The sequence below is a fragment of the Contarinia nasturtii genome, unplaced genomic scaffold, assembly GCF_009176525.2.
Source record: "Contarinia nasturtii isolate CC-2019 unplaced genomic scaffold, AAFC_CNas_1.1 Cnas_scaffold_187, whole genome shotgun sequence".
NCBI classification, from domain to species: Eukaryota; Metazoa; Arthropoda; class Insecta; order Diptera; family Cecidomyiidae; genus Contarinia; species Contarinia nasturtii.
The window spans coordinates 4,740,589-4,752,388 of record NW_022197544.1 but is presented as its reverse complement, the minus strand read 5'-3'; the positions used below and the strand labels follow the sequence as shown (position 1 = coordinate 4,752,388).

General features: G+C 32.4%; 1 protein-coding gene across 4 annotated transcripts; it reads left to right on the top strand.

Moving 5' to 3' along the window:
* Positions 1 to 204: 204 nt before the first annotated feature.
* On the top strand, positions 205 to 9,765 carry LOC116352432 (forkhead box protein K1-like). 4 transcript variants are annotated; one of them, XM_031785025.1, is made up of 14 exons: positions 205 to 524; positions 5,629 to 5,817; positions 5,894 to 6,000; positions 6,171 to 6,277; positions 6,396 to 6,459; positions 6,546 to 6,750; positions 6,876 to 7,290; positions 7,356 to 7,573; positions 7,644 to 7,681; positions 7,752 to 7,898; positions 7,986 to 8,102; positions 8,172 to 8,241; positions 8,325 to 8,385; positions 8,453 to 9,765. In XM_031785025.1, exons 2-14 carry the CDS (start codon positions 5,807 to 5,809, stop codon positions 8,609 to 8,611), a joined length of 1,719 nt encoding a protein of 572 aa, XP_031640885.1. In that variant the 5' UTR covers positions 205 to 524; positions 5,629 to 5,806; the 3' UTR covers positions 8,612 to 9,765. The 4 variants fall into 4 exon arrangements, with proteins under 4 accessions (XP_031640885.1, XP_031640888.1, XP_031640887.1 ...); XM_031785028.1 differs by lacking the exon at positions 205 to 524 and adding an exon at positions 896 to 915; XM_031785027.1 differs by lacking the exon at positions 205 to 524 and adding an exon at positions 912 to 1,010.
* Positions 9,766 to 11,800: the final 2,035 nt, after the last annotated feature.

Genomic DNA, 11,800 nt, shown 5'->3' with positions numbered 1-11,800 from the left:
TCTATGTGTTATCAGTATCCAACCACATGGTTTTTTTTTCTGAATACGCGCGTAATGCATTCGTTTTGTAGTAGAAACTATTGTTGATTTAACTACTTATGTATGAGAGAGTAGTAAAGTGTAGCCACACACACACACTCACGCATACACACAAACAGACAGAGTCAAACATTGATGCTTTTGTAGCATATGGATCAATGCTGAATTGAAAGGACTCCTCCAGACTGAAACACAGGCAAACATTTCTACGGTCGAGTGTGAGTACAGAAGAAAAAAACGCACGGAAAAAATTGCGCTAGTCGATGTGAGTTAGCGTATAAGAGTACGGAAGCAAGAGCGGGAGAACAATAATAATACGACAAAGTAATCAAATTCAAACATTGGACTATATTAAATCACATCTTTGACAAAGTGCTCAAGTGTTTGACGACTCAAACCATAACGTTCACGCGAATAAGAGTTTAAAAAGAAGAACAGAGAATAGAAAACGGTGGAAAACAAATTCACACAATCGATAGAAACAAGTGAGTATAATAATATCAACACAACAGAACTGAGAGTGTTACTGCAACAACAATAACAAAAAAAAACAACAACAAAAAAAAGTGTTTGTGTATATCACTGTTTTTATTTTTCGCAATTGATGAGTTTGTTGTATGCGGTTAAAATACAATATTATTTTCATCAAATGAGTGTATGTATGTGTCAACAATGAGCACGTAAACAAATTGTCATTTTGTGTGTGGTGTTATGTTTTGGGATTTCATCAAAAGAACGAAATCAACAACGTTTTTTGCGTATATTCAATTTTCAATTTTTGTTTCATTTGCTTGCCATTTTGTTTTCAACGTGCAATCATTTATTTATTTATTTGGCATATTGATTTCAGTATTTTTTTTTTCATCAAATAAAGTGGTTAGTGTACTCGATTGGTTTTTAAGTGTAATTGCAATCAGTGTAAATTTTAAATGCGACGAAATTTCATGTCAAAACAAATATTGCGCTGCGCTGTGTGTATATTTTTATTCTTTTATTTTCGAACCGCGTAGATACAAATGAGAGTTTGGTTATGTGCATAATATCATTCAAATCAATGTGCACGATAAATTTATAGCAGAGTTGTTATTTATGTGCTTGTTTTTTAGTTAACATTTAAGAGATCAAATGAATGCCATAAATTAGTCGAAGTGAACGCAATGAGATAAAAATTCGGTTGAAATGTTGTTTGCAAACGCACCAAAAACCACATTTTCATCCGTGCCATTGTGGCCTTTGGTTCACCATTCGCTTCATCTCACTCTGGCATTTTTGCACGCAGTATCTTTGTTATAACGACTGAATGAGAGAAATACGACAACACAGTACACAGTGTGTGTGACTTTGTGTTGTTATACTGAATTTAGTTTCCATCCGAGTTTTGTTGTTATTTTTATTGTTTGTATGTATGTATTCTATTCGTGTTTTTTTTTGTGTTTTTTCTTTCGATGTGTGCGTGATTTTATATATGAGTGTAAGTGTGTGTGTGGCCATAGAAAACAAAACACGTGCAAAAATCTTTTCGTTTGGGTATGCCGAATTTCTTCCGAATTTATTGTGAAAAATTGATTGTTTTTTTTAATCATTTCAAATTTCGATAGATTTAATCACATGCAATAATTGTTAATCGTTTTGAAATGGTCCGCACAACCCATGGAATTGAAAGGTTAAATCCAAAGAGAAATTCGTCCGAAGCATAGGCATAGAATGTTTGCTAATAACACGACGTGCGTATATGTATATTGGAATATTTGGATGGGCTACGCAAAATACAATGTGACTTTCGTTCTCGATACTCAAGTGTAGCACAAAGCATATGCAAAATAGTCGATTCTATACAATAATAACATGACAGGAAAAATAAGTTTGTTATGTTTGAAATGTACACATGTGTTTAGATGGATCGCATTGTTGTTGTTGTTGTTACTCTTGTTTATTACGAATGCGTTGAGGCAACTGAGTGAATGAGCAAGCCAGCGTGCGAACGAGAGAGAGAGGGAGGGAGAGAGAGAAAGGGAGAGAGGGGAAAATGTGTTCAAGTCATTTATAAAAATAAATCAAGTTATTTTGAATCGTTATTTTCTCACCGAATGATTGACTGTTAATTTCAATTTTATTTGCATAATTTGGATGTAGTTTGTTGGTATATCAATTTTCTCCCTTCGACGAAACTAAAGGAAATGGAAAGAGAGATTGAGAAATTGCGACGGTGTTGTATTCATATTGCTTTCGACTCCTTGAAATTGTGTTGCCCCGCGTCTATTGTATGTGTTTGTTTTTCGTCTTCTGTTTTCTTCTCCTGATGTCTATGCTCTGTGTGTTTATGTTCTCGCACATAACACACAACTACATCCGTGTATGTTGTATAAAATATACGACCATAATATTTACATTTATACCATTGCTATTGTCGTGTGAATGTGTGTATATATGTTCATTCTTCGACTTTGTGCTTTTCTGCATGGCAACAGAGAGATGAAAAGTGAATGAATTCGTGTGCACAAGAACATCGCACATACAACGAACAACGAATTTGTACGCGGTGTTTGCAAATCGAAAACAATTAATACAATCTTTTTTTGCCGTTCGAGCCGCGCGCGTTTGCTGTCGTTTTGCTTTTATGCAATTTTCCGTTGCGTCGAGCAAATTTTTTTTTTTTTTTGGTTTCCAATTAATTCAAAACAATTGGAATTTCGTGCGAAATTTTGTGCCGTTTTGTGCCAATTTTTTTGAAATTGTAATTTGAATGAAAAACTTGTTTCAAATTCCGGAAAACACGCGGATTGTTTGCAAGTGAGTTATGATGTTTGGACAACGTTTTTGTGACGATTTTTTTTTGGTTATTTGGAGAATATTTTGTGATTTGGATATTCAGTTTATTCTTCTACTTTAAAACACAATAATATCTATCATCGCACTTGTTCTTGGAATTGTGTCCACCTTGCCATTCAAAAAAAAAAACTATCTAAAGTGCATGGGATTGGATTTCCCATGAGATTGAAAATACGATTAATCATCAAAATTAATAATTGTGTGCGGCTACTGGTCAAAACAACGAAACGTTTGTGTACACGATTTGTTTGTGTTTATAAAAAAAAACGACGACGGCGGCGGCGACGGCGACAATAAAAACATTTCGTATAGTCACGCAAAAATTCTGGCGCTGGCAACTATAACCAAAAATAAATGTCGTGTATATTTATTGAATTGCATTTGTGTGATGAATTTTGTGCAGTTAGTTATATATATGTGTGTGTGTGTGCGCCGAGGGAATTTGGCGGCTCGTTCGATAAATGTTAGCATATAATTTGAAATATATGTCGTAAATATGTGTCGTTTTGTTCATCTATGTAAAATTACATTAGATTTTGAATGATCGACTAAATATTTTGTGTTTGTTTCCAAGTCAAAGTCAAATGCTTTGAAAAGCCACATGGATTTATCGCAACAACGTTCGAGCTCGCGGTGAATAACAACTAATGCGGTTATCAGAGAAAAAATTGTTTTGTTTATTTTCACTCTAATCGCTTGACCACGGCAACGTTGTGACGATAATTATTGATCAATTTTCATTTGTTTATTCGAAGTGTTATTTAACATTTTCAATCATTAAACATCTATAATCAACATTATGGTTCGTCGAAACACACACACACACATTTTGGACGTTGCTTTGCCGTATGCGTTGTTTGGGTCTTGATACTGTATCGTCGAAATGTGCGAAATTGTTGAATCACAATATTTTCATTTTGTTTCGAGATAGAAAAAAAATCAACGGTTTTCTCGCATTCACTCTGTCGAGCATATCAATGAATAAAACGTATAGTAGCGTACAGTTCCTTCTCGATAATACATATTTTATTAATAACCAAACTATTTTCGGCTATCAAAATTTATTGTACTCAAGAGCATGAAAAAACGGAGTATGTAAATAAGGAGCTCCAAAATCGATTCATTTCTCTCTTCAGTTTGCTGTTGTCAAGAGTTAAGCGTTGAAAAAATTACTTGACACTCTCAAATGATTCTTTTCGATCGATTTTTATTTGCCAATTTCTTATTTGCTCTCAGTACACACTGTCGGCGATATTTCATTGTTACAGAAAATTACACGAATTGTGTGCGTTATTTAGCATAGAATACATTTATTTGTGAAATTGTTTTTTATTTTTATTTGTTTTTATTGCGGTCAATATTGTAAGATACAACAGCATCAAACTCAATCACACATCGAGGTTTGAATGTATTGCTCCATATATCGTTTTTTTTTTTTATTCTCTTGATCAATAATCAATTTGATTGGATGCCTCAAGTATGGATAATTATAAATAATTTTGTGTATCACTGCACGTCATGACATTCGATTTATGGCCATATCGTTCATGGATACAACGATATTCTCAGGCATTGTCAACGCGCCTATTGTCACTTACCGAAAAATAAAAGAGAACACACACGACCGAGAAAAGTTGAGAGAGAGAGAGAGAGAGAGAGAGAGAGAGAGTGAGTGCGTGAGAGAAAGGGAACGAAAAACAAAACATATGAAAATCAAGTGTACGATAACGTCATTGAAGCCGACAACAAAATTGACATTACATCAGCGATAAATACGCGCACGTTTCGGCATATTAAATATCTATTGTCCGCCTACAGTGAATGGCAACAACAGCCGAAAAAATTCCGTTTTTAGAACAAAATTGTGTTGTCAATTCACATTAAATTTACCAAACAACCAAAATAAAATAAAAACGACAACAACAATAAAAATACAAACCCAATGAACCAAAATAAATATCAAACCACACGAATATCAACAACATCAACATCATCGAATCACTCGATTGAGATGCGAATTGAAGATACTGTGTGTGTTTGTGTGTGCATGCTTGTATGATAGATTTATGTGTTGCGTTCGAAGATTTCTTTTTTTCATATATACGTGTGAATGAGTGTGAAAACAAAATCATCGTTTATTGTAGGGTGATTGATATAGACATAGTCAAAACCCAGGCACCAAAATGTAAATAAAACGCAAATGTCACTAGTTAATTTGTTGTGACTGCGTTGTCGCTTCTACTACACATTTTATCAATTTTTATTCGCTTTTCTTCGTCACTGTTTATCATTTCATTTTTAAACGGATTGAGCGTAAGCAAACCGTGGATTGTATGTTGTTCGTCACATTTTGGCGCTACCGCATTATCATTAAAACAACTTATTTGCGACTTAATCGCTACAAATTGAAATCGTATTTGTCACACAACAACCAAATACGGGAAATTTGTTTTTTTTTCCTTTTTTTTCAACACAATCAGCAGAAAAAAATGTCATTCATACAATAAAACCAACAAGAAATCATACACATAAACCTCTTTCCGAAATAATGACAATATTGCGCCAAAGCGCGTTTAAAAATGCTCTCAAGCAATTAAAAAAAACACATGCAAATAAAAACAAAATGATTGAATTTATAACAACAAGTTGCATGTATAGAAAACTCAACCGAATTGATATAGAACATTTTGCTTTCAAGACACTATCATTTGATAAATATTTATTTTAATTTTTTTTGTTCGTTACTCTATTATTTTGCAGTTAAAGAGAGCCGTTACGTACGCATAAGAGAGAATATCAAAAGTGAATCGAATTTGATTGAGAATCAAGCATATTGATTTTGAGTCGATAGACAACAATCGAAGGGAAAACTTACAAAAATTGTCATTGGTCGGGATATTTTTGGTGTTATTTGGTTTTACATTACTGTTTATTGATAATGAGCATATGGTAAGTATATGCCACAAAATTGTTTTCTTTTTCGACGGTTTTTTGTTTAATGGAAACAAAATTTCTCGCATTTCAGTTCCGGCGAGGACATGGTATTATTGGCTGCCGTAGCCGATTCTGCTGAACGTGCCATCGAAAATAATGTTATGGTTTTAGATAGTTCACCAACCAATACAGTCAAAGGTACAATTAAACAAATGATAAGGAAAATAAGTGAAATGAAATATGAACCTTGTTATTAATGCACTCGTGTTCAAATCCATTGTTCACCGATTTGTTCGAGAATATTGAGTACATCTTGCTCTTTTCAGAGAAAATTAACTTTTCACTATATTTTTCATTTCTGATTCTAGTGAACTTAGAGACTCTACCTCCACCACCACCGCCTCCGGTAACTTTGTATACCACAACAACAAATAACCTCAACTCTTTTAGTGACTCGCGTCGATCTCAACCGGGTGTAAGTTTTTCATCGACTTTTAAAAAAGTTCAATCAATTTATTTAATTTTGACACTTTTAATTGGACTGTAAAGAGCATTTTTAAAAAAGAAAAAGCTAATAGATCTTTTTGTTTCAGACACGAAACGTTTACGGTCGCCTGTGCTACAAAGAAGATGTTTTATATATAACTGATAATGATTGTAAATATTTTTGATCAATTTCACTCGAGTCTATGTGTAAATGGTTTTTTTCTTAATTTTCTGCGTTTTTTTTAAATTTATTTTAGCTTCGATCATAATAGGACGAAATTCGTCAACATCAACAGTACATTTTCCTGTGGGTAAAAATAGTTTTGTGTCGCGAAAGCATGTGCAAGTCACATTCGATCATAGCACAAGTATCTTCTATTTGATATGCTTGAGTAAGAATGGTGTATTCGTTAATGATGTGATGCGCAAAAAATGTTCGGAGCCAGTGAAATTACCAAAAACGTGAGTGTTTTGTTTATGCTCTAAATTGTTGTGACCTTGACACACACACACTCGTGTCTCTATCAATCAAAATAAGATATTTAATGAGGATCGAATTGGTTTTTTGTTTTGTTTTGTTTTGATAGATGTACAATTCGTTTTCCGAGCACCACAATTCGCATACTATTTGAGAGTTATGTTGATCATCCATTCGAAATACCGGCCAAAACCAACAAAACGGTTGAAAACTCAAATGTGATATATGCGCCATTGAAAATTTCGATACCAGAACATGATAAGAGGAGCCCATTCCCATCACCAACTGGAACAATAAGCGCGGCAAATAGTTGTCCGACCAGTCCACGGCACACATCCTATCAAATTCGCGGCGATACCATCATTTTTGATCGCGAAATTGGCAATGACCATTTATTGGGCACATCAACCAGCGTTTACAGTTCGTACAATCATCTCAAAAATAATAATAATCATCAAAATAATTCCGCAGCACATTTGGCAAGCAGTACCGGTGTCACCAACAATAACCAAGACTTCGAAACTGTAAGTTTTATTCACACACAAAATGATATAAATGAACAGAAAATAAAGATTTTATTTAATTTTAGGATCTATTTCCTCCGCCGGCGTCTTCGTCATTTAATGAATTCGAGAAACCACCATACAGCTATGCACAGTTGATTGTTCAATCAATTGCAGCGTCACCAGAAAAACAACTCACATTATCTGGAATTTATTCATTCATTTCGAAGCATTATCCCTATTATCGCAAAGAGGCAAACAAAGGATGGCAAAATTCCATTCGCCATAATTTAAGTTTGAACAGGTGAACAACGGAACATTTTCAAATTGTTAATAAACGAATGTTGTTGATTTCGATTTTACCGTTATTTCAGATATTTCATTAAGGTCGCTCGTTCGCAAGACGAACCAGGTAATTTATTATTGATATCGATTTATTAAGCAAGCGATTAAATGAGATATTTTTTGTCCACGTATTCCAGGAAAAGGAAGTTTTTGGCGAATCGATCCAAACAGTGAATCAAAATTAATTGACCAAAGTTATAAGAAACGACGTCAACGCGGAAGCCAATGCTTCCGAACACCATACGGTATGCCCAGATCTGCACCGGTTTCACCGAGTCACATGGGTTAGTTTGAAATTTTGTATGAATCTTTGATTCATTGAATTTTTTTAATTAAAAATGACAAACATTTTTCGAAATATTTTTATATAGATAATTTGTCAGCTGAAAATTCGCCACTGCATGATATTGTGTTGCAATCAGCACCAGGGTCACCGCGAGGCTCATATCCGGGTACTATTGTACACGCGGAGAATCAAAGCGTCGATGGTAAGAACACGTGCTCGATTTTGCTCAATTCTAAAATAATCAAGATCCAAATGATCATTTAATTGACAGATAATTATGTGGTGCAGCATCGATTGATCCCAAGTTCAGCTCCATATATACATAAAAAGAGCCAGTATCGGTAAGTTAATATATAATTTGTATTTATTTATTTTTTCTATCAAAAACAACACCAAACTCATTTTTATTATTCTATTTGCAAAGACTTTCGTACGTTGATTCCACCTCGCCAAATGTCATTGTATCAACAATTCCGGCAGATCGGGTATGTTTTAACACAATATCTTTTTTATTTTAAGATAAAATCTAACTCAAATTGTATTTTTTTGTAGCATATCTATGAAGATCATCAAATAATTGCATCGCAACAACATCAATCGATATTAAATCATCAGCAAATTGTGACCCGGCTCGAAGGCACCGATAGTGAAGACAACGATGATAAGTACAATCATAATGTCAAGCGCCTCAAATATGATCCAGAGATCTAAACATATACACATACACACATCAAGGTTAAGAGAAACACGTACACACATACACACACACACTCACGCATACATACATAGACATATTTTCCTGTTTCCAAAATTAGCCATATGAACATCAATGCGGGGATAATGACAACAACAAAAAAAAAAGAGAGAAAAACAAAACAAAACCTTAACAAAAACGAACTATACGGAAAATTGTTGGTATTTTTTTAAGATAGCTTTCTTCTAGAGGAAAACAAAACAAAGAAAAAATAAAACGTCTGCAATCATTGAAAGAGAATCACAAATTAATGCATATAAATTAACATCTTGACATAAATATTCATTAAAATCTAAGAATTAAACGTAAAACACTCAATATTAATTTTTTTGATTAAAATATTTTCGCTCAAGCAAAAAACAAAAACAAATCATTCATAGCAACATTTTTGAACATTTAAACAAACAAAAATAATGGAAAAAAAACCAATCGAACGATAGAGAAAATACAAATGTACAATAAAGATTGTAGTGACATTTATTTTTACACTTGAATCAAAACTACTGACAAATTCAATGTTTCAGTGTTACGTTTTAAACGTGTTTAACAAAATTATTGCGATGCAACTTGAAAATGATCAGACAGTTTGTTAAGTTTATGTTTTTTTTTCTTCGGCACAAGATAAATCAAATGCATTCGAAATGATAATTCGAAACCATGCCCCACCTCAAATGTATTAAAACACACATAAAACGTCATTTGCATCGATTTGGAGGATGTAATAAATCGAAATGAAAAAACAAAAATTTTCCAAATAAATCACGACAAGAGTTTTTTTTTGTTTGTTGAGTATAGGTCTTGTTTAGTAAAAGTGAAAAAAATATATAATCTCCACCTGACTTAATATTAAATTCTTCACACATATACTCAGGTGATTGGCAAAGAATATATTAGATGTATATGTAATAACTAACGATTCTAAACGAGTATAAGACCAAAATTGAAATGAAAACCACAGTGTAGAGAAGAAAATAATAACAAAGAAAAATAATTTTGCATGTATGCATTTTTGTTTGCATTTACCTAAGTAATTATGTAGAAGTTTATTGTTATTCATGAATCATGAGGATAAATGTACGATTAGCTTAGTTCATGTCGTATGTGAATTTAATCAAATGGTTTTAATTCAAAATTCGTGTTAAATTTTTGGGGTCATCATATGAATATGAATTTTACATGTTCAATATGTTTGACACTTACACACAAACACAACACACCAGACACCGGCAAGTAATAGCAATATTTCATTCGAATTTCTCGATTTTACCGAGAATCAATCTCCTAGCATATTCTCATTTACTAAATACATAATAAGTTTCACTTTCATTTCATAAATTAAATTTCTCATGTTCGAACTGGAATTAGAATTGAACTTTTGCAAAGTATATACTCGCAAATAATTTTGATATGTAGACATTATGGAAAAATTCAGTCAAGGTTGCTCTTTTTTTATTTTGTTGTAAATTTTTGAAATTGAACAAACTTATTTACTAATATGGTCAGTCATACACATTATATATGCGACTCATTCTTAGAAAAGGTAGCAATTTTATTGAAGTGACATTTTTACTTTTCATTGAAATGATATTGCTGTGAAATATATACAGAATATATGCAAAAAAAATCTTCCGTTTATTTAACGAATGAACATATTTCCCATAGAGCTCTTTTCAAATACAATATTTTCTTTTTTGATATGGACTTTTTTTTGAGAAGTCAGAAGAAAATTAAGTTAGGTGAAGTTATTACTTTAGTAAAATGAAGCAGAAATGGATTTCACAATATTCAGATTATGTTGACATTAAGTTTGATTGAAAATTATTACTCATTTCCAGATTGTCAATAATGAAGTGAAAAAGTGGAAAAATAACAACAGTAAATCCCAAAAAAATTTGCTTTATTTATTATCTGGGAAACTTTACTTATATAAATATATATTTTTAGGCAAAGTTCAGACAACTCAACAACTCAAATCTTTACACAAAAAACAATTGTTTTATTTTAATCATGAATTAAAAAAAATGATAAACGCAAAGCAATTTGTTACCATTTATTATTAGTCATGAATGGATTATTCAATGTAAGTATTAGACAAAATGATATTTACGCATAATCAAGAAATAATAAGTAATTCAATGGAAGCATATTGTATCGAAACAAACTAATTCTTTATAAAAAAGTGATTCAAATGTAAAAATTATCATTTTTTTCGTTGACATTTTTTTAATCAATTTTTTTCCTCTGATAATAGAATTCTCATTGATCTGAAAGTCAACGCATCGCTATGAATTTCTTTTGGTAGTTTCAGATGCGGATAATGTTCTCGGATCCAATTATAACTGAAAGAGAGAAACACTATTGTTTAATGGCTTGATTAATAAATTACATTAGTTTTTTTTTTCTCACCAAATTTTGTTTTCAAGTTCAAAGCCGACTTTCTCAGCGCATGCATCAGCTATATTCGATGTGAACGTATTCAGTATTAGTTTTATTTTGAATTCTTTGCAGAAGGTAATCCTTGTTTTCAGAAGTTGTACGCCGACCCCTCGACCTCGATATTCGCGGGCCACGCAAAGCTAGGGGCTTTTATCTTCAAATGTATACGATTTATACTGTAAATAGTGAACTATATTGCAAAATCATCTGTAATACGCGCAAATAAATGTGCATAACTGCATATATTTGGTGTATATTTCGTGTATATTTCGTGTATATTTCGTCTATGGCATGTTATTTCATTCTCTTTTGTGCGGATCTTCTTCGATTCTGTGTAGCAATACTGTGTGTGTGTGTACACTGAAGTTTGAAATACATCTTATTCACTGGTATAGGCGAGAAATTTTAATCGTATATATGATGAATAGGACGTGAATATTGTGTATAAATTTGTATGAACGAATGATGAAAGCCCCTAGAGTCTATATTTCAAATGACATTAATTGTCAGGGGAAATTTCATGAAATAAAGGACATGAGAGAACTTTTAATGTAAAGAAGAAGAACAATTTTTTTCTTGTAAAGTATGCGATTTAGTCAACCTTGCCATGTTTAGCGATTTGATGTTAAATTCAATTTAAGAAAACCCAAAAGAAAGTTCAAATCTACTCATTTCGAAAAGAAATCAATGACAAATAACATTAATTTGGT

What these genes read in the sequence shown, in the direction of transcription:
- LOC116352432 (XM_031785025.1), top strand. An exon ending in CCAGTGAAATTACCAAAAAC is followed by an intron (nt 6,751 to 6,875) that starts GTGAGTGTTTTG and finishes TTGTTTTGATAG; the next exon opens with ATGTACAATTCGTTTTCCGA. An exon ending in GGAGAATCAAAGCGTCGATG is followed by an intron (nt 8,103 to 8,171) that starts GTAAGAACACGT and finishes TTTAATTGACAG; the next exon opens with ATAATTATGTGGTGCAGCAT.